Source organism: Rhinichthys klamathensis, unplaced genomic scaffold, assembly GCF_029890125.1.
Source record: "Rhinichthys klamathensis goyatoka isolate OS25496 unplaced genomic scaffold, OSU_Roscu_1.1 h1tg000020l_1, whole genome shotgun sequence".
NCBI lineage: Eukaryota > Metazoa > Chordata > Actinopteri > Cypriniformes > Leuciscidae > Rhinichthys > Rhinichthys klamathensis.
In genome coordinates this window covers 3,598,501-3,621,718 of record NW_026606571.1, presented here as the reverse complement: position 1 = coordinate 3,621,718, position 23,218 = coordinate 3,598,501, and the positions used below count along the sequence as shown (strand labels likewise).

Sequence of the window (23,218 nt, the reverse complement as noted above, 5' to 3'; positions counted from 1 at the left end):
AGATGAACACAGCAGTGATATTACAGTACTATTAATACTGATGTCCTACTATTTGATTTTCAGTGCAATCGATAAATGTAACAGACGCAAGATGGCAGCAGCTGCGTTTGTATGAATCAAGCAAGAGCGAGTCCGCGGTATGATACGAGAGACATGAAAGACGCACAGGCTTCATATACCCAGATGGCCGTTATGTTATTTAGCATTGCTATGTATTACTGTTGTTATCGGGGAATAACACACTTCTAGAGTTGTGACTGACCAATCAGAATCAAGTATTCCAGAGAGCCGTGTAATGGTTTGAGCTGCATTTCATTTTGACTTTAAAGTATAAGTGTTTGTGTGCGTTTCTGTAATGTTTGGGTGTCTTAGTCTTAGTGTTATTAGTGATGGATGCTGGTCGCAGAGCGTTTGAGGAGGAGTATGTGTGTGTGTTTTGCAGGCAGATGTGGCTGTGTTAGTCGTAGATGCCAGCCGTGGGGAGTTTGAGGCCGGGTTTGAGGCAGGGGGGCAGACCCGCGAGCACGGCCTGCTGGTTCGATCCCTCGGAGTCACGCAGCTTGCTGTTGCTGTCAACAAGATGGACCAGGTGGGTAACCATGGGGACCACAACAGTGTACAGTAACCACGGCAATGTCAATCATGATTTTATTTATGTCTGAGAACCATGCTTCAATCCCACTCCCACCACTTGTGCTCATCACGTCATGCTCTGTGTGTGTGTGTGTGTCTGCAGGTTAACTGGCAGCAGGAGAGGTTCCAGGAAATCATCTCTAAGCTCGGTCACTTTCTAAAGCAGGCTGGTTTTAAGGTAATGCAGTCTGTGCACATGGAGGATGTTTATATATTTTTCCCCTGTGCTTTTTGTACTTTGGTAATTCCCCCCCAATTGTTTTGTGTTACTTTCATTTAAGTGCGTGAGTTTTCTGTTGGTGCTTCAGGATAAAGTGAATGTTCATCTGATCAATGACACATCCAGAAACTGCCATTCAAACCTAAAAAAGATGTCTTGCATGTTCTGATCGAATCTCACACAATATCAGCTTACATTCTGATACTCGTCAGTCTTTTCTGACTGATTTTCCATTTTTATGTGCTGCAAATGCATATGAAAGAAGAAAAAGTTATTTAAATGCTTTTGTGGAACTCAAATTATTATTTTGTAAAATGTCCGGTGTGCAGTGTTTTAGCTTGTGATATGATATAGCTTTGTGTGTGAAGCAGATTTAAACGGTCATTTGTTAAAAATCTGCAAATATTATCATAAAAACACATCAAACCTGTTTGCAGTAGATTTTGACATGCCATTTCAAGCACAAATACAGTATATATTAATATATAATCAATAATGATATATAATTGAGCACAAATGAGATAAGGTGGGTGAGAACAGCAAATAATGATTTTAATTTTGGTTTGTTCCTTACACAACACTATCGAATAACTTTTGCGCAAGTTGTAAATGATAAATTACTTCTGTTAAAATGCTTTTGTCATTCCTGAAAGTTTTTAGTAAAAAAATTTAATATGTTGCAAAATACAAAATATCTCAGTTTGGATGGAGCTGATATATATATATATGTATATATATATATATATATAAAATTGACAATTCTGACATTTTTTTTTTTTACTTAACCTTGTTCCAAAGCCACCCGCGTTTAATATACATATTTTATATGTGAGAGTGAGTGAAAAATGACAGAATTTTCCATTTTGTATAAACTACTCTTCAAAAAATGAAGAGAAAACAAGATTATTTCATTGTAATAATGAAATATGGGCTATGGAAGAGAAACTGACTGCTGGCCTCAACTTTTTTTTACTAGTTTCAGCTTTGCTCAACTTATTTCTACTATGTCTAGTTTCTAAAATAATATGAGTGCGATGTGCTTTTTTTTTTTTGCAGACATGAGTTTCCTAAATACATTTTTAAATGTAAATTCAGCTCTCAGTGGCGGTTCTGGTGCACTAGGCCAAATATGACATGTCACCCACACCCAAAATTGATACACTTTTATTGTAGAACTATATACACAAATATAAATCCACTAAATAAAATAATTTAGTAAATAGCTATTTACAAAAATCACTTAACTCGAATAGCTAATAAATAATAAAATGAATAACTACAGAACAGGCTGACTAAACTGAGCTTGAAATTTGTACATGGAATTATTCGATATACAAAGATGGATCCTAAATTTCTTTTCAATTTAAAGGTACACTGTTATTTTATCAGTCAATCGTCGAAGTCTGATGGTTGATAGCCAGGGCAAAGTGCACAAGGCAAAGTTTGAGCGCACATGCGATAGCAGAGCCACGAGACCACTGTATATTTGAGAGCGCACTTCCAGTTTTGTGCAAGAGTGAAGGAAAGCCGCCTACGAGCGGAGAGATTTGTGCTCGTGCATGACATGGACACGCTCTCACGTTACAATAATGCACTCCTGACATTTGTCTTTAAATTAACGGCAGCTCTGCCATCACAACAATCGTGACAGTTGTGCACAACTGTTGTTTTTTTGCCATTTTCTAGTATTTTAGCTTACACATTTTAGTTACATTTTATGGATCAACAGTACAATAGATGTTTTTGCAGTGAACTGTAATGATACGTGTTGTACTGTACATGTCACCTCTGATGTGCTTGCAAGAGGTGTAATTGTGGCCTGTAAAACATTCTGTGGCCTTTAAAATGTGGGTTAAAAATGGTGTGGGAATGTAAAGCAACATTTCATGGCCCATTTCCACCTGCAAGTTGATTTGATCAGTCAACAGCACATGCCGCTATGGAAATGATCTGTGCTGGCCATGTGTTACAAATGTGCTTGTCTTTGCAGGATTCTGATGTGTATTACATCCCTACCAGTGGCCTATCAGGGGAGAATCTGACCACTAGGAGCAAAGTAGCAGACCTTACAGCCTGGTACACTGGACCATGCCTACTGGAACAGATAGGTGGGTGTGTTTGTTTATGTGGACACGTTTGTGCAATTCTATTTGCATGCACATATACTATGTATACAGTATAATATATTAGAATATAATGCATAATGTTACAAAAATACAATATAATGTTATAGTTGCTTTATTATTTTTGATAAACCCGGCACATTTTTAATAGAGAAGCTTTGACATTTTGATAATTCTTTTCTTTTTTTTGTGGGCAAAAATGTTTTGTGTAACATGAGGGTGAGTAGATAATGATCAAACGGTCTGTAGAAGGTGTAACTGCGTCTAAATTGACCAAATCATTTCTGCACCAGTGTTTTTCCCCCTTCAATAATCATGCAAATTAATTATCAAAGATAAAAAAAAATTTTGGAAGTTCAAAAAAGTCTAATCTTCTGCATCTTGTTTATAAGTTTGAACGGGCACTTCTATGTTAATGCACATGGATGAGTGTGTAAGTGTAGAGTGTTTTCACAGAAGGTCTAGTGTCATGATTCTGATCTGATTGGTGGCTGAGCTGTGAGAATCCTCAGCAGTTTTACTTTGACTCACCAAAACTTGATGAGGCAAACAGAAAACCTTCAGGCCACTGCATCTTTCCTCATCTCTCTTCTTCTGTCTGTTTGCAGATGCATTTAAACCTCCCCAGAGGTCAGTGGAGAAGCCGTTCAGGCTTTGTGTCTCAGACGTCTTCAAAGGTCAGCATGGGAACCCACATAAAAGCAAAGTGTACAAAATCTAAATGCACAAATATTGGATTTTGTTAGATTCTGTGCAAATACTCCTATGTTTTCAAAAAAATGAAACAAACTCTTATTCCCTTAGGGGCAAACCCTTATTCTCTTAGGGTGCAGGTTAGAGATGTTTGATTTCATGATCACCTAAACAATTTCACTGTTTTCAGACCAGGGCTCTGGATTCTGTGTGACAGGGAAGGTCGAGGCTGGCTTCATTCAAACAGGAGATAAAGCGCTGGTCATGCCTCCTAATGAGACCTGCACTGTTAAAGGTAAACACACAGCAGCTTTATTAACTTATACAGACATGCATTGCTCTAGGTGGATGTGCAACAGCACCCTCTTCTGGTGTTTTCATAAAGCACCGTGATTACTGGTTAATACTGCTTTAGACTTTTTGGCTTTTTTCCAGTCCTGTGACTAAGAAATGGATGCTGAATGTAGAAGACATGCACAATTTTGGCATTTGCCAGTGTATATATATATATTTGTTTAATTCAAGCAGAAAAAAATCTAGTTTTAAATAGGCATGTTTTCCACATTGATTTTTTATAATGTTTCCTTGCGCCAATATAACAAATAGGGTTGTCGATTTAACACGTTAATTTATTTAATTAGTTATGGATAAAAAATAATGTGATAAAATTAACACATATAACACACCTGCCCCGCCCCGCCCCACGTAGGTCATCTGACATTTCATACAGTTAATGGTGACGTAGTCTCGACACACGTCTCGCGGACATCCTGTAGAATTCAACCAATCAGATCGCGACTTCGAAACTCCTTAGGTGTTTGATGCATATGGTACACTTTTCTGGAAACACTTCAGGAGTTTGGAAGTCCCGATCTGTTGTTGTCCTGCATCATGCTCAACAACTCACTGTGTAATGGAGCCAATAGAATGCATTAATATACCCCTAAAATTCAATATTCAAAATTCTATAGCCCCTGAATGACTTTTTGTCTCATATTTATATCAAATGATATGGTATGTAAAGCAATATCATTCGAGCAATGAGCGCAATATCACTCGAGTGCTGTTTTTATCCTGAATAGCACGAGTGCAGATGTGATACTGATTTTATACAACAGTTCAATAAATAAGTTACTATTGTTATATTTTAGACGAAAACATTACATATAAAGCCACAGCAGAACGATTGTGTATCTCCAAGCAACACAGTGGTGTTTCTGAATGAATTCGTGTTTTCAACAAATCAATCGGCTGAATCAATGATTCAATGGCCCCATTCATAAAGAGAGCCATTTACTTAAAGGTCCCCTGACATGGGGTTATTTTATTATTTTATAATGTTTCCTGGGTTGCCCTTATAATGTTAGTATGTTTTTTAGATCAAAAATAGTCATAATTTAGAAATAAAAGGCAATTTTCCTAGCCTGATTTTAGCCTCTGATTTGAAGGGGCGTGTCTGCTGTGGGATTCAGTGTAACCGCCCACTGCTGTGATTGGCTGACATGCTTGCATATGAAATAGCTATGTATTACATGCGCAACTTTCTCGAATACTTTTACTACAGCTTTTATACGTTTTTACTATTACAGCTATCGAGATTAACGAATCGTGAGAAGTTTTTTTAAGTATTTAGATCTATTCCATCACATAAAGAGCATTGAGCAAGCATATGACAAGTCTGTTGATCACGAGAATGAAGATCTTATCTTTGCAACGCAGTTTCTGCACTCTCTCTAATGCTTTCCCCAATGCAAACACGATGATGTACATACAGTAAGAGCTTCGTTGTGCAGTGTAACGTGCGTCATTGATTTCATAACGAGTTGTCCAGATAAACTCGCGCTGTGTGGAAAGATTGTTCTTTGATCGCTTTCTGTATAATTTGTTCAGAATTTAAATAAGATTATTTTTATCCTACTAAAATAAACGATGTGAAGTTGATATTTTAGTCACTGGCTTGACTTATGCATAAACCGTATTGAACTATTTTGAGAGAAAGATTAACTTACCTGTCTGAACTTGAACAATTAGGCTACACATCAGAAATTGTTGCTTGGTAGCTCGATCGATTTATTTTTTTAGACGTTCATCGAGTTGAGGAAACAGTCGTCGGTGAAATGTTTGGACCATACAAAACTTTGGGAAGTTGTGTCGGCGCATTTCCAGAGAAAATAAAATTAACCCATTTAGGCCGTGAGACAGAGGGTTAAGAGACCATGCGGTTTAATCCCTCAAAATGGTACCAATCAACCATTGGTACCATTTTGAGGGATTAAACCGCATGGTGATTTTTGTGTAGGTATATGACCCTGTATTTGAAAAATGTGTGATAGCATTAGATTCAAGGTAGTTTTTGGTTACGGAGGACGATTTTCAAACATATGTCAAGAAAAAGGATAAATGAATTTATCTTTAAATAAATTTTATAATTTTTTTATAAAAAAATTATAAAATTTTATACATTTTTATAATAAAAAATTATACATTTTTTAAATACATTTTTTAAATTATAAAAGGATACATTTTTCTCTCTTGTAGTCACTGAACACCTTACCTTGAGGTAGGATGATATAAGTGTTGATTTCTAATGAAAGCTACCATGGATCGGATGTTATCACACATTTTCCAACACTAGAGATGTGTACCTTCATGAAAATCAAAAAGAAATTTAATCCCTCAAAATGGTACCGGTAGCCCAAATTTGGGGTCCCGTCTCATGGCCTAATTGTTTCTTCAGAGGCTCGGATGAAGGAACTAAAAAATACTTTTGTGTTCATTTGTACATCCGAACACTGATCAACTGCCATGCTTCGCTCGTTTGCAAGCCATGATATCTCTCGAGGAAAAACTCAAATCTCAAAGCTATTTCTCTAGGAAAAACTAAAATCGCGTCGGCGCGTTCGTACTTCCTGTTCCTAGCTCGTTTTCTCATGGGCGAGCCAAATTCTCCGGGCGGGCAAAGCAGAGAAGGGGGAGGTAACCTTTCCTCGTTATGACGTCATAACGAGGAGATTTAAGATCAGCGCGTCTGAGCTGCAGAGAAGAGAAAAATAGCCAAAGCTCGGTTTACACCGATTGAAAATTCTAGACACGAGGGGACCAAATACAGGCTAGGGGAACTCATATTAATGTTAAAAAACCTCAGAAAGTGAAAATGTCATGTCAGGGGACCTTTAATTCCTGAATGAATCAGCCGTTTGAACAAATCAAATGAATGACTTACTCATTTAGACATTTAGGACCACCTACTGGCAGTTTGTTTCTTATTTAGAATATTATTTCAGTAAAAGAATAATATCATATTCCATATCAATAAAAAACCCCATTAAAGGTATAGTTTACCCAAAAATGAAAATTCTGTCATTTACTCACCCTCATGGCTGTTGTAGCCTAAAAGTGTATGTTTAATGAATTCTGTTGGATCAAATATAATATTTCTTTCTAAAGCTAAATTTTCTCATCAATAATGACTTTAAATGAACTTTTGGGGGTAATTTCTCAGCCAGATTTGATGTGATTAATTTGCCATTAATAGAATGAATTCATTAATCGCCACATTGTGTAATTATTATATTAAAAAAATGTAAATCGCTTGACAGCCATTGTTAACAATACATGGTAATAAACAATAATAATGTAAAATGCAATATATAAATATGCAGTGTGAAATAATATGCAATAATCATGTCTGTTTTTTTCATGTCAAAATTTCAAAACATCATCAATCCCTAATTCACTATGGTAAGCCTGTTACAAGTGTTTATATTTTAGACCTGACGGGATGGTTTTCACAGGAAATTGCATACATACAGTACGTCACTTGCCCGTGCGTGTCTTGTCATATCCGTATAGAGAAAAGTTGCTCCTGCTTCTTTGACGCATGTATGGTGTGAGAGTGGCATATATATTAGTTGTCAAATCTCAAACCTCCGGGAATCACTCGTTAGAAAAAAAAATGTAAAAAAATAAAACGAACAGCTGACTTTTTTTGCCAGCAGACTTTTTGCCAAAAAGAGAACACAACAGAGCTTGTAATAAAACAAGATTCAACAACTGAGGGATTTGAAATGTTGTAAATGCGATGCAGAGAGTTTTTAGACCGTACACTTTTGAATGGTAATGTATTGCCAAGCCCAATGCCCAATGTAAGTGATGTATCCTTAAAATACAGTCGTCTCTCTCTCCAGGGATCACTCTCCATGATGAAGCATTAGACTGGGCAGCTGCCGGTGATCATGTCAGTCTAACTGTAACGGGCATGGACATCATCAAAATAAAGTGAGTGTGGAATGAATCACTGGTGTTGAAAGCATTCCTTTCCTGAGAGTATACTGTAATATTGTGGTTATATAATATTTTGATTATATTACATACTACTTGATTAGAAAACTTTCTTTGGGCGCTTATGATTCTGTATGATCATATTTTTCTCTCTAGCATTGGATGTATATTCTGTGATCCCAAAGAGCCCATCAGAGCCTGCACAAGATTCCGAGCAAAAATTCTTCTCTTTAATATAGAACTTCCCATCACGCAAGGCTTCCCTGTGAGAAAACACTCTCTCTGCGTTCAAACTTCTAGTATATACACATCTCTGCATCTACATGATGTGCAAGTGCATTTGTCAACAATTCCTTGTATTTTGTGTTTGATTGTCAGGTGCTGTTGCATTATCAGACTGTAAGCGAACCGGCGACTATTAGGAAGTTAGTCAGTATATTACACAAGAGCAGTGGAGAGGTTCTCAAGAAGAAACCAAAGTAAGTGGATGAATGATATGGAATCATACAGTATGTTACACTAATTAAAAATATTATTTATTCACCCTCATGTTGTTCCATCCAAACCTGTATGATTTTCTTCAGTGAAACAAAAGCTTTGAAGAATGTGCTCATTTCCATATAACAATTGCATAAAGTGAACACCAAAAAAAAAAAAAGCTTTATTGAAGTATAGTAAAAGTAGTCCTTGTGTGCTATATAGTACAAGTCCTCTGAATCCATATGACACCATTTGTATGATGAACACAAAATACTTTATTTTTTATATTTATGAAAATCTTGTGAATTTACCTTATGTGCAAAATATTCGAATATTTGCATAAAATATTTGCGAATAAAGCACCGTTTCCATCTCAGATGTTCAAGTGAACAAAATCGTCACTTCCTGGGAAATTGGCGCAAAATACCTGTAATGAAAATGGAAGTTGCTACAATCGGGGAAACTGCAATGGCTCTTTTTTCCTACATAATAAATGACTTGCATCTCAGAGCTCACAGACGAAAGACAATAAATGCCGTCATGTTATCTTGCGTTTGGATGCCTGGTGTTTGGGAACACAATCATGCGAGAAGCTTCTGGGAGGGAATTAAAGGAAATTCCATTGACAGACGTTAGCTCACACATTTCAGAATGATCAAACCAACATTTGAGATGCTGTGCAATGAAGTTCGTCGGCTGGTTAGTCGGGTTATCCAAATCACATCCTCTGTTGAGGCAAAGTAACATGACTTTTTGTTGTGCATCAAGCGATTTATTTGGTAAATGTGTTTACATCATAGTTTATGTGCATGTCTCAACTCAATTGAGCGCATACATTATTTTTATATACGCTTTTTTTTTTTAATTGATGCACATCTTGGTGTATCCATTCAGAAATTTTTGAATGGGATATCTCAAAATCTGCATAAAAATAGGTGGATGGAAACATAGCTACTGTTGTTATTAACTGAAACTTTTAAAAATACATTTCAGTAATTGAAATAAGGCTAAAATAAAATATAAATAGTAGATGTCAAACTTTAGAAACTTAAATGTGAAATTTTGCGTTGGCAAATAACTGAAATAAGTTAGAGTTGAAGTACTAAAATTACTAAAGCTAAAATAAAAATAATTAAAACGAAATGGAAATATAAAAAACATAAACTAATAAAAATGATAAAAGCACTTAAAATGACTCTTATTATTATTATTTAATAATATTTTATGTATTAAAGGTGAACTAAGTAACTTTTTTACCTTAACCGAACAGCTTTGGAGTCATTGTAATGTTTATATTACTGATTTCGTGTTGAATGGTGGTCGTCTCGCACCCCCCTGGTGCCTGTGAGCCGCAAAACCACCCTTGCAACTTTGGGCCGGCGAGCCGCCCAAAACAGATCTGATAAAATTCTGATAAAATGAGCATCAAACAGAAATAACCCGGCGCCGTATACATGTGGTAGGGCGCGCGCAGCTCTTAAAGGGGCCATACCTTATTTCCACTCGTTACAGCGTCCATCCTACTGAACAGGTACCGGTGTACAGGGGGAGGGGATCCGGCCGTGAGTGCGAGCCATCTCTGCGTGAGTGCTATTCACGACAGTACAAGTGCTCCACAGCGACTCTAGGGGTCGCTGTTTGACAAAAACGGAATTCCTACTTAGTGCTGCTTTAAGTAATATTAAAATGAAACCCATTTTCCAAGTTGGTGATTGGCATTGACACAAGCAAGGACCCCAATGGTGTTTGTTGTCATTTGACACTTTTTAATATCATTTTTGGATGAACTATTCCTTTAAAGATGGTTCAGAATGGTGTTTTCGCTGAAGATTCATTAGTGTAATATTGATGTTGTTCAGGTGTTTGAGTAAAGGACAGAACGCAGTGGTGGAGATTCAAACGCAGAGGCCTGTGGCTCTAGAGCTCTATAAGGACTATAAAGAACTGGGGCGGTTCATGCTGAGATATGTGGGCTCCACCATTGCTGCTGGAGTTGTCACAGAGGTAAAACGCAGTACATGTCCACCTTTTCTCACTAAACGCATTCCTGTTGCAAAAAGCATACGTCTTGTATTCATCAGCATTTTTCCAAATTGCATCATAAGAATGTGACGCTTGTTAATGCTGATGTTTATACTGTTTTAGATCAAAGAGTAAGGACCAGTTGGAACTGGAAGAGCGGAGAGAAGTGAACAAACACAAATTGAATGCACACAGATGCCCACCGGGCAACCTGACAGTGATTCTAGCTACAGTTCATTTCACCTTTCACCTGTCTAAAGGCCCTAGAGTCAGCGTGAATGTGTGTGTAAAAGAGAGAATGCCTTTTGTCCTGCTCTTCAGCTTGCAAAATACAACTGAACTGTAATTCATCCCAAGTTTCAACTCGAACCCTCCTAATAACACGCAGGAACAGACAGAAAGATTACCTGCTTCCATTCATTAATTGCGTCACAACAAACTGAACTCATATTCTTTTATTTGATATTTTTTTTAGATTATTGTAAATGGCATTATTTTTGACTAAAATGGCAGCATATAATGGACATTTAGGCTTGGTTCAAATCGAAGGATTTTAAGGTTAGTTATTCTGATTAGTTAAAGATGTGGACATTTGTAAAAGGGGAGATGGAAGACAATAAACAACACATCTGGCTGCTCCATCAGTTTCTCATATGAGCGGGACAGTGTGTGAATGAAACCTGCCCTTCCATTGCTGCTACTCAGTCTTTTCCTGATCTTTAATGGGTCAGTGACAAGAACCAGTGGATAAAGGGATATTTCGTGAATTGAGAGAAACTCATCCGGTGTCTGTAATCTAACAGCAATCGCTTTAAGGACCTAACAGACTTATTCATCTGTTTTTGACTTGTTTATTAAGGGGTTTTAATTTAAAGAACATTTGTTTGGGTGTATCGAAGCCGAAGTTGTTTGGTCCAGGGAAAGCTTCTTCATCAGAATAATAAAAAATATTCATCACTGTGGAAAACTTGTCTGTGTTTTTTTGGCCCAGGAAATAAATACATAGGGTAAGCTAATTGGCTTTATGACCCCGCTTTAAATTCACAAAAGTATTTTCTCTGGACATTTTTTTTCTGCATGCAAGCTTTGTTTTTCACCCCTAAAATTTTTTGTAATTCTTGATTGAGCTTTTTGCACCTTTTGGCCTGATGCTGAATGACATGAATCCCAATGCAATCATGTTTTATTAACTCTCTTTACTATTGCAGTATAATCTGATTTATGCGAATCAAGTAATTTTTCACTTATTCCAGAAAGTGCTCACTTCCACAAATGCCCATAATGTGCTCAAATGCTAATAGATGTAGCTAAAAAGTTGTTTTCTTCTGTGAGAATGTGGTGCTGTAATTTTCCACTTCACAGTCAAAAGACTTCATGAATGCAGCGTGTTCAGAATAGATAAAGACTTGGAGATTATGACACGTTGGTTAAGAAAAGCTTGGTTTTTAATCAGTTTGTCTCTGCATCTTGGTTGTAGAGGAATACCCTGAAGAATTAATAGCATGTTTCCGCTGTGCAATGGAATATGCTGCTTCGACCTTATCCACCACACAAAATTGTAGTTTAAGACTAGCATCAAAAGTAAAACAAATAAGGGAACTTTGCTTGGCCTTTACCTCTGGGTTTACAGCATTGGGGTTGCTGGTTCGGACAAAATACTTTCTCAATTTGAGCTTTTGGGATATAAAGTATATGTGCTGCAGATGTTGAGCTATTAAAAGTGCATATAGTCTGAAGGGATTCTGACATTAGTTCTGCTTTAAAAGCATCAAAGATTTTTTTGAAATACCTAAAAGAACATTCTTGACACTTGGTCTAATTTCAACTCATTGTTCTCTTTGATCCTCTGTTTGAATCATCCCAAATGAGTGTCTAATGATCTTTTCCTTCCTCGATTTTTCTGCATCACTGCCTACAATGGTATTTCCGGCGTAATAAGGGTTGTCTCTTTTCTGCTTGTTAATTCTCCTTATAGATGTTATTTTTCTTGGCTTGGTGGTTTATATCTTTATCTTGAGGAATCAGATTCGAACATCCACCCACTTTACTCTAGGGTTTGTCTTTTGATTTAGAATGAGCAAAGTCTCCCACTCTTGAGTCTTTCTGCTCTTCTCCATAAAGAAAATTATAATTTGTTCTAATGCTGCTTCATTAAAAAATAAGTAATATAAAATTATAAAGTCGCTTTGCTAAAAATGGTTTAAATTTGCTTTTAATTAACCTACACTGTATATGGGTGTGTTTGTGTGTGTGTATTTATAATACACTCTGTTTTAGTCATCTGATTTTATAATTCTCATCCTTTCATTATTTTCATGTACTGTCATGTTCAGTGTTGGGGAAAGTTACTTTTAAAAGTAATGCATTACAATATTGAGTTACTCCCTAAAGAAATAATTGCATAGTTACTCTTTATGGAAAGGAATGTGGTTCTGTTACTTTTGCATTACTTTTTTGGGGCTTGCCTGTTTGTTTTGTAATACCAAAAAAAAAAAAGGTCTAATTTTGGCAAATGTAAAAGCCCTTTCATATAAAAAGTGAAATATGTAAGCCTCAGGCTGAAGGAAATGCAAATTCACGCCAGTACAGTGGAGGGCGCAGCTCATTCTGGATTGCAGAAGTTTAACTCTCTTTCTTCAAACACAAATGTGATATGTAACTAAGTCATTTTTGCTTATTTGTATGCTTAAATTGGATCATCAAAGGTCAGCGGCAAAGTCATTGGTTAATAAAAGTATATTTGTGTTACATATTTATTTATTGCTGGTTTGTGCAATAGTCTGAGTTTGCATTTCCATGTATGTATTCATTTTGAGCAATATTGAATCTGTTTTTGTGTAAGTGAGATTAGTAAATGCACACTCATATTATAAAGTAATGTGTTACTTTACTAGTTATACTTGAAAAGGATAATTTGATTACGCAACTCGTGTTACTGGTAATGCATTACCCCCAACTGATCATGTTGCCAAAATTCTAGAAGGTTTCTAAGATCCCTGTTCTGGATTGGTATAATATCTCTTTCAAAATTTGAAATGGACTCTTTTATTGGTCTCTCAGAATATGAACTCAATGAAGTGGGGTTATCTCAGCAAATTGCGGCCTAGTGTTGCATTGAGAACCTGCGGGCAAATAAAGTGTTGGTGAAATTAAGTGTGATTGGATTTCCCGCCATCACTGCATCTTCAGTAAAGAAAGGAAATGGCGATTCCACCAGTCATCTTTGTGGCCTGTCTCAATAGGCCGCTTTAAATGATTTTCATATCATAAAGTAGCTAAATGCTTTTAATATAAAATATCCACTTATGTAATTTACACTAAATTCTAACAAAAGTAACTGAATACATTGATTTATATAACTTAATTGAACATCATTTAACTCAATATTTCTAGGGCCTTTTAGCGTTTCTGTCTTAGTGTGGGACTATTGTGTTCCTCAGTCATTTCTTAAAATGACCTCATATCATGTTCATATCTCGTTTTTTAAAGGATATTGTACCATTGTGTACATGTGCACACACACGAAACAGATAAAAACATGTCAGTTTCAGATGATTCCATGCCACATATTTATTTTATTTATTTAAACGTACATATTTTGTGTGTTTATGTTGTGTGTGTGTGTGTATAGTCTATATATATATATATATATATATATACACACACACACACACACACACACATACTCTGTATAATTATATATATATATAATGTTATATATAAAAATAAATGTTTTAAATACTAAATGTTATATTGATTATATTCCCTTATAAATGGGCATATTATTCTCTTTTCATGGAAATATGAATAATATCTCAGAACCTCCAGCAAGTTAAGCTCTTTTAATGTCCAACTCGTGCTCAAACTAATCAGTGTGGACACATGTCTGCTGGTGAAGCCCTTTAGTTTCCTATACAACCTCTTAAGTAAACAGATTGCAAAAGAGTCCGGTGAAAGCTCATATGTGACAGCACGCTGACTGGTGCGCAAACATCTCGGATCCTTTTGTTTGCAAAGCTGATTTTTCTGCAATGTCAAAAGATATGAAATATCTAGTGCTGGAAAACTATATCGGTGGGAAGTTTGTACCATGTTCCAAGCTAGTGGACTCTTTTGACCCATCGACGGGAGAGATTTATTGCAAAGTTCCAGACAGTGGACCTGAAGAGGTGAGGTTTTTCTCAATATTTCTCTTTTTTTCTCAGGTTTTGTTGAATATTTGAAGATGTCACTTGTGCATGATCAATTATGCACTGCATTACTAAAAAAGTGCAGTTTTACCTTTAAACAATATTTAACTACTCACACCATTATTTGGCAAAAGACACAAATTCTAAGAAAGTTCAGAGTAATAATTGCTTGCTGAGTCAGGGTGATGTACCTTTGGTCTCATATATTTCTTGCTGTAAACACTTTGGTCATAAAATAATTGGGCAACGCTCAAGGTCCAGTGTCTAATGATTAAGCCAAATAAGCTGGAGCTCACACCATAAGAACTCGTGTGGAGCAGTGGAACAAAAACAAGATTTTATTTTTTAATGTTTTATGACAATGCACTTAATAAAGCCTTTAAATACCAAAAAAGGAGGTCTTACATGACTTTTTTTACCCACCACATCAATGGCCAATACAAAGCAAGACACCACCCTTCTCAATTGTGAAATATATTGGTGGGTTTACCCTTTTCTCAATGGTCATAGGTGGATGCTGCAGTGAGGGCAGCCAAAGAGGCCTTTCCTGATTGGTCAGCTAAGAGCCCAGCAGAGAGAGCCAAAGTACTGAATAAACTGGCAGACCTGATAGAGGCTCGACTGGAGGAGTTTGCCCAGGCTGAGTCTAAAGACCAGGGTAAAACACTAGAAACACTACAGCATCATAGCACAAGACTAGTCTTAAAAGTTAGTCATCGCATTTTTTTCTTTTAAACTGTTCATAACTGTTTTAAGTCAGTTATATATAAACATATTTTGGTCTAATTTGATACTAAAAAGTAGGACTGGTTGCCCCTTTAACCGTTAGTTGGTCATAGTGTAAGACACAGTCATAACATAATGGCTATGTTTATGCAACAGGCCCCAGGACACACTAAACAGGTTAGACTGAAAAAGTTCAAAGGACTTACTACTGCACAATAGACCAAAATAAGAATTACCCCATGCCTAGGGTTAAATATACTGCTGGATCTTATATATTGTGGGCCTATTTTTCTGTTGGAGGTCCTGGACACCTTGTTCAGATACATGGTATTATGGATTCTAGCAAATACCAACAGATAAAAAATCCAGACCTGACTGCCTCTGTTAGAAATCTTATAAAGGGCCGTGGTTGGATCTTCCATCAGGACAACGGTCCAAAACAAACATCAAAATCAACACAAAAATGGGTAACTGAGCACAAAATGAAGCTTCTGCCATGACCGCCCCAGTCCCCTAAACTGAACCCTATAGAAAATGAGTGGGGTGAACTGAAGAGAAGAAGCACCAAACCAACATGAACTTGTGAATCTGAAGGATCTGGAGAGATTCTGTTCAAAAGGAAAGATCAGAAGGATAAACAATGCAGATTTATTTTTTACAGCCATTTTTGATCATATTTACCAGGGGTGCCATTAATTCTGACCACAACTGTATCTAATATATCTTGTTACTTTGTGTCACTGAACAATTTAATTTGGTTTTATTCAGTTCTTTATAGGGAATGAAATGGACTCATTTCCTCTTCTCTTTTTTCCAGGGAAGACTATAACGTTTGCCCGAAATGTGGACATTCCACGATCAGCGTACAACTTCCGTTTTTTTGCTTCATCTGTCCTGCATCACACTAATGACTGCAGTCAGATGGATCACATGGGCTGCCTCAACTACACAGTACGCTGTCCTGTAGGAGTGGGTATGTGTCAGTCTCTACATACGGTACTATTACTCTCTAATGTAAATCACTCTCTTTCAGATGGTTTATGTCTGTTAAACTCCCTGTCTATAGCTGGTCTTATAAGCCCATGGAATCTGCCACTGTATCTCCTGACCTGGAAGATTGCTCCGGCTGTTGCTACAGGAAACACTGTGGTTGCGAAACCTAGTGAAGTGACCTCAGTCACTGCCTGGATGATGTGTCAGCTATTGGAGGAAGCTGGTGAGGGATTTGTGTGTGTATCTGGGACAAATTTGTTAATTAGCTCATCTCAGGGTACATTGGTAGCTTTATTTTTCTCTTATTACCAGGTCCAGGATGCATCTGAATTGAGTGAACGTGTCTACATAATACGTCTGTGTGTCTTCTAGGCTTTCCACCCGGTGTGGTCAACATTGTCTTTGGTACAGGCCCACGGGCCGGGGATGCATTGGTGTCTCACCCTGACGTGCCGTTGATCTCATTTACGGGGAGCACGGCTACAGCAAGACTGATAACAGAACGAAGTGCGCCGTATTGTAAGAAGCTTTCATTGGAGCTTGGCGGGAAAAACCCGGCTGTTATATTTGCTGATGCTGACATGGATCAATCCATCAGCACTACTGTACGATCCAGCTTCTCCAATCAGGTGAGCTCATGCACAGCTTGACCAATCAGGTTATATTTTCAGTTACCATGCTTTCTGGTTGCAAAAAATTTGATGCCATTACTGAGCTCATCCAATCAAACTCCTGCAGGTGTCTGCATTAGCAGTAGGTTTAGCTTAGTGCCGATAGAATAGCATACTACCATACTTCTCGAAATGTTTCTATACAGTATGAATACTGGGTGACCTTTCTATATAATATAAATACAATATAATTAATGTGTTTTATCTAATATTTGTCATATTTTATTTCAGCTTTATTTCATTTAGCAATTTTTTTTTTTAATATATAGGTTTAGTTGATGATGATAACCTGAATCCATTTGCTGAGTTAAACATGCAACATACTGGTGGAGTAACTGGGAAATATTTGATATACTTGTCTCAAATCTTTTTTTAATGGGATAACACCATGTAGTTCCGTTTTCTGCCACACTGTGGTGCTCAGAATACAGCATTGCACATTGTGGTCTCTCACACTGTTTCTCTCTCTTTCTCTTTTTCTCTCTTTCTCTCGCTCAGGCCTTCACATCGCACGCACACAAACACATCATCACTGTGCTGATATATAAAGTGTCCATATATAATTAGTTTACACAGCCCAGTGATAACTGTGTGAGAATTACTGAAGAACTTATTTGCATCTTTTTCTTTTCTCTCTCAGGGAGAGATCTGCCTGTGTACCAGCAGAATCTTCGTTGAGCGGAGCATTTACCCAGAATTCCTCACTCGTTTCGTGGAGGCGGTACGTCGGTGGAAAACTGGAGTGCCCTCTGACCCCTCCAACGATAATGGAGCGCTCATCAGCAAAGAGCATCTACAGAAGGTCTGAGTCTTTATCTCTCTCGCTCTCTAAATTTCTAGGTTTACAAACATATACATGCTTTTAAAACATCTAAATTGCTTGCTAACTCCTACAGGTTAAAGGTTATGTTGCTTTGGCGCTGGCAGAAGGTGCACAGGTGCATTGTGGGGAGGGTGTGGACAACCTTACCCTTCCACAGCATAATGCAGATGGCTATTTCATGTTGCCCACCGTCATCTCTGGAGTAAAAGACTCCTCCGCATTGATGCAGGAAGAGATTTTCGGTCCTGTAACCTGTGTGACACCCTTCGATGAAGAAGAGGAAGTGATATCACGGGCCAACGGCGTACGCTACGGCTTATCCGCCACGGTGTGGTCCCGAGATGTGGGGCGCGTACACAGGGTTGCTAGGAAACTGCAGGCTGGGTTGGTGTGGACCAACTGCTGGCTGGTCAGAGACTTAAATCTTCCATTCGGTGGCATGAAAAACTCTGGCATTGGTCGAGAGGGGGGGAAAGACTCATACCACTTCTTCACAGAGGTTAAAGTCGTCACCATCAAACACTGACACAGGATGAAGCAATGCATGCAGGGATAGTGAATCACTCATGTGTCATTTCAAATCTGTGTGTAAATTATATAAAGGAAGCAATCAGAGATCAGACTTAATATGATTGGGAATAAATTTAATAAAAAAGTGCGTCATAGTATTTTTGTTGATAGAATGTGGGTGAATCATTTTAATAGTCTTAAACTGTCATATTCCTTAGCATAATTTTAAGACAGACCGGTGTTCAATTTTATTGCTGGAAAGTTGCTGTTTCATAGCTTAGAGACTTAAAGGTGCAGTGTGTGATTTATAGCGGCATCTAGTTACGAATTGCAACCATCAAAAGTTATGGTGGCCGACAGGAGATGTCGTTGTCTGAGACAGCAAAGAGTAGCCAGTTATGCAATGAGGTTTCTTTGCAAAGATAAATTAAGAAATTATGTTTACTTCATTATTCAGAAAAACGATATGTTATTGCGAATATTATTTTTACTCATCATTGTGTCAGTGTTTTATTCGATGACTTTAGCTAGCTTCTTTGCATGAAGAACAACATAGTGACGAAACGCGTCCAGGGCCACTGTAGAAACATGTCGGCGCATTTCAATGTAAGGGGACCCGTGGTGTATGTAGATAGAAATGGCTCATTTTAAGGTAATAAAAACATAACGGTTCATTAAGTAAGCCAAGGTCTTTATACAACACTGAAAACTTAGTTATCTGTACTATATTGCATTTCTGTCTACAAATCCTCCTAAATATTACACAATGCACCTTTATTGGTGTAGCGCCCCCTACCTGTCTTTCTTGTAACTAAGTAGGACAGCGCTCCAGATTCAATAACTAAATGCCTACAGATGGTGAAGTTAGGCCCCTCTGGTGTCACTAAATGAATTAATTCTCTTTTAGAAAATTAGAATAATAATCTATACTTTCCTTTTACGAGTTACTCAGAATTAAATCTCTCACCCCCTGACTAATGACATCAACCAACACTTTTAAAGGAATAACACACGAGTAAAAGTACAGAACAAATAAAAGATTTAATTGGAATAAAGTAACTGAAGGATAACTAGCTAAGCACATTAATTTCAGAATGTGAAATATTCACAAAATCACATTGCCATAAAATCTGACACAATTTAAACACTGAAACTTTAAAGGCAATCTATATCAGTTGCCAGACCTACTGGAATTAGTCTCCAGGTCAAATATACTTGGTATAGGTAGCACCAATGACCTCAAACGGGAGAAATGTACACAATAACCCACTCATATTATACAAACGATACTCTGAATATACACATATTATTTTCAGTGCACTGAATAATATTTAATGCGGTGGGCCCACACATACACACCAGTCATTCACACAACCCACCCCGTTGCAGGCCTGAATCGTGGCTCGTGTTCGTGGTGGCCGGGAAACTGAAAAATGGCCCCTTCACTCTCCTGAGCACAAAATCAATCAAACAAAGATACCTCAATTCCACGTGCAATGATACTGCAACTCCGGAATCCTGCAGCAGGCCTCACGCAGCTCCTCGTCCTCTCTCTCCCTCGTCAGCCGACGAAATGCACCTCCCACGCCGCCAGAGGAACCCCAAATAACGCGGGTATTTGGGGCGCTATCTGGTCCTCAAGGTCTCCCTCGTTGTGAAGGACGACAACCAGGTTAAACAGTCTTTAGTCAGTTGAATAACTGTCGCTGTAAACTATCAGTTCAGATGCGCTGATATGCGCAGTGATAACTAACCGAAAAACACTCGGATTCGCTCCCACACAGCAGGTTAGCCACACGAAACAAAAACTATAAAAACACTGGCTACAAACTCAAAGACGCACACACAAGCGATTCATCTTGGATCTACATTACAGTTAAAGGTTGTTTAAACTTATAAATCGTCAATCAAATCACTCTGTACCCGCAAACGCGTCTCTCTGAATCTCCGTCTCTCTCTCTCTCTCTCTCGCGCTTGTCAACAAAAACTCTCATGTCCCGAACAACCACTCACATTACACAAAACACCAGTGAGGGCGGGACTTAATTCACATACACCAATAAAATAATCAAGCACCTAACTTGATGGTTAAAGCCACGTTTTCCACATGTACACCTCTATCAAACTTGTATCTCATGCACGCGCGCTCTTAAAGGAACAAATACCGTATACTCACAAACAAAGATGAACGGTTAATTCACCTTTTATCTCTGAATTAAACAAATACAAGCTAATAAATTGAGGTAACTTATTAACAGCATACTTATAACCTACTGGGTTACATGCTCCCCCTTCTAAACATCTCATGACCCCATGAGATTACTTCTCAACACCTTAATGGTGACTTTAGGCTCAGTAGAAGGGTTTACCTGAGTACAACGAACACATTGTGCCATAGGGTGACACCACATGGTGTTACAGGGTTTCCTTTCTGAACCTTCCCCACCCTCTACATTTATGACCATCCCTCTATGAATCAGAGTTAAGGGTCTGTTAGTGGGCTGTCCCAGAGAATCATAGCTCAACTTGACTACGGGTCTTATCTCCCTTTTTGGGCGGGAATGAACAGTCTCTACTACCTCTTTAGTAGCATTAACTCTTTCAAGCTCTCCCCCTTCTAAACCAGGATCTCCCATCGTCTCTGAACTCCAATCTGGATGCTCTCCAGGGCCTTCTTCCATGATCATCGGCTCTGCCATTTCGGCAAAAGGTCTATCCACCTCCCATCCACAGTTAACCGGTTCATCCTCCACTGTAGAGTCCTCCCGTGTAACACATTCTGGCATGTGCTGTCTCTCCACTCTATCCGAGTAGTAATAACACACATCATCCTCTTCACTTTCAGAGGAGTTTCTCAATTCACACCCTGTCGGCACTACATTTCTTTCTCCTAATCCTCTTCTCCGTTTTCTCTCCCTAGATCTTGTCCTGGTCTCCGCAGGTGCAGAAACTTCCGTTGGTTCTCCAGGATCTGCCATCCTCACATGGTCCCCAACGGGTAAGAGATGGTCTCTGTGTAATGTTCTTACACTTCCCATACCGGATTCAGGTTTTAGGCGATACACTGGTAAGTTCTTTAGCTTTTCCACCACTAGGTACGGAACAGAATTCCACTTGTCGCAGAGTTTGTTCTTTCCAGTCAATGCCAGATTTCTTATCAGCACACGATCTCCCACAGTCAGACTCTGGTGTTTCACTCGCTTGTCGTACAACCGTTTGTTCCTTCGCTGACTTTTCTGGGCAGTTTCGGTGGCTAACTGATATGCTCTCTGTAGGTCTAATTTCATTCTTTCCACATACTGTCGATGGCTTCCTGCTCCCTTTCCATCAGGCGAAGTCCCGAAACACACATCCACTGGCAAACGAGCCTCTCTTCCGAACAGAAGATAGTAAGGGGAAAACCCAGTGGCTTCGTTCTTAGTACAGTTGTAAGCGTGTACTAAACTGTTAATGTGCTGACTCCATCGGTTCTTTTCGGCTGGATTCAGGGTACCAAGCATGGAAAGAAGTGTTCGGTTGAACCTTTCTGGCTGTGGGTCTCCTTGTGGATGATAGGGAGACGTTCTGGATTTTCGGATTCCCAGCATGCTTAGTAGCTCTTTTATGAGACCACTCTCAAAATCTCGACCCTGATCAGAATGGATGCGAGAGGGTAAGCCATAGTGAACGAAGAATTTGTCACACAGTATCTTAGCCACAGTCAGAGCTTTCTGGTCTTTGGTGGTGAACGCTTGAGCGTAGCGTGTGAAGTGGTCTGTTACGACGAGAACATTACCAATACCTTTTGAGTCAGGTTCAATTGACAGAAAGTCGATGCACACCAAGTCGAATGGCCCACTGCTGTGTATGTGATTCAGTGGGGCCACTCTCTTGGGTAACGTCTTTCTCATTACACACCGGCCACAATCCTTGACATACTGCTCTATGTATGCAGACATTCTAGGCCAATAGAAACGGTCTTTCACAAGTTCCGTAGTTTTCTCTACTCCCAAGTGCCCAGAGTCGTCGTGCAATGATTTTAACACAGTAGCCCAGTACTTCTCGGGTAAGACGAGTTGTGTCTTTTCTCTACCACAGGAACTTTTGGTGACTCTGTACAGAAGTTGACTCTTTATCTTTAACTTGTCTCCCTGCCGCTGTAACAGAGCAATGGTAGCATCAGAACTCCTAGCCCCAGTAAGAATCCTTCCTGACTCCACTTCTCGCTTTACTACACCAACTACCTGGTCTTCCTCTTGAGCTTTCCTCAACTCAGTAGTGCTCAACTGTTCCATTTGACTAAGCCCCAAAGCTGTGGGACAAGAGAAAGCTTCAGGAATACCCTCAGGTAACACACCCAACGGATCCACCAGTCTGGATGATGAACTTCCACTTTCAGCAACCACTGCTAACTGACAGATGGCTCTTACTCCTGACTTGGGTATCTCCTTCCAGTCAGAGCAAGCAGTTGATTCACAGGGGTAGCGAGACAATACATCCGCATCGATGTTGGCACTTCCTGGTTTGTATTGCAAGCTGAAGTTATAGGTAGCTAAGGCAGCTAACCAACGATGACCCGTCGCACTCAGCTTGGCACTTGACAACACATAGGTCAGGGGATTGTTGTCGGTCTTTACCACGAACTGGGCTCCATATAGGTAGTCGTGAAACTTATCCACTACCGCCCACTTGAGTGCCAAGAACTCTAGCTGATGTATGGGGTACCGTTGTTCTGAGGCACTCAGTTTCCGGCTTGCGTAGGCCACGGGCCTCATTCCTCCAGAATGCTCCTGATTCAAAACGGCCCCCAGTCCACTCAGACTAGCATCTACATGCAGTACATAAGACTTAGCAGGATCCGCAAAAGCAAGTAC

The 23,218-nt window shown here is 38.7% G+C and overlaps 2 protein-coding genes across 3 annotated transcripts in view; both read left to right on the top strand.

Annotated features, from left to right (window-relative positions):
• Positions 1 to 23,218, top strand: part of hbs1l (HBS1-like translational GTPase) — a 167,034-nt gene that overhangs the window by 21,714 nt on the left and 122,102 nt on the right. For both annotated transcript variants that reach the window (XM_056239869.1, XM_056239861.1), the window contains 10 exons: positions 443 to 589; positions 737 to 811; positions 2,844 to 2,961; positions 3,585 to 3,653; positions 3,860 to 3,964; positions 7,857 to 7,947; positions 8,107 to 8,215; positions 8,329 to 8,429; positions 10,290 to 10,434; positions 10,576 to 10,621. In XM_056239869.1, coding sequence (XP_056095844.1) covers positions 443 to 589; positions 737 to 811; positions 2,844 to 2,961; positions 3,585 to 3,653; positions 3,860 to 3,964; positions 7,857 to 7,947; positions 8,107 to 8,215; positions 8,329 to 8,429; positions 10,290 to 10,434; positions 10,576 to 10,587 — 972 coding nt within the window. In that variant the 3' untranslated portion in view covers positions 10,588 to 10,621. The remainder of the gene's footprint in view (positions 1 to 442; positions 590 to 736; positions 812 to 2,843; positions 2,962 to 3,584; positions 3,654 to 3,859; positions 3,965 to 7,856; positions 7,948 to 8,106; positions 8,216 to 8,328; positions 8,430 to 10,289; positions 10,435 to 10,575; positions 10,622 to 23,218) is intronic.
• aldh8a1 (aldehyde dehydrogenase 8 family, member A1) lies at positions 14,383 to 18,513 on the top strand. The gene is made up of 7 exons (XM_056239927.1): positions 14,383 to 14,621; positions 15,153 to 15,300; positions 16,186 to 16,341; positions 16,435 to 16,584; positions 16,734 to 16,990; positions 17,673 to 17,834; positions 17,929 to 18,513. Exons 1-7 carry the CDS (start codon positions 14,484 to 14,486, stop codon positions 18,379 to 18,381), a joined length of 1,464 nt encoding a protein of 487 aa, XP_056095902.1. The 5' UTR covers positions 14,383 to 14,483; the 3' UTR covers positions 18,382 to 18,513.

Coding starts and splice junctions, on each gene's coding strand:
- aldh8a1 (XM_056239927.1), top strand. CDS start 14,484: ATGTCAAAAGATATGAAATATCTAGTGCTGGAAAACTATATCGGTGGG. Junction 16,342..16,434: donor ACGCTGTCCTGTAGGAGTGG/GTATGTGTCAGT, acceptor CCCTGTCTATAG/CTGGTCTTATAAGCCCATGG. Junction 17,835..17,928: donor GCAAAGAGCATCTACAGAAG/GTCTGAGTCTTT, acceptor TAACTCCTACAG/GTTAAAGGTTATGTTGCTTT.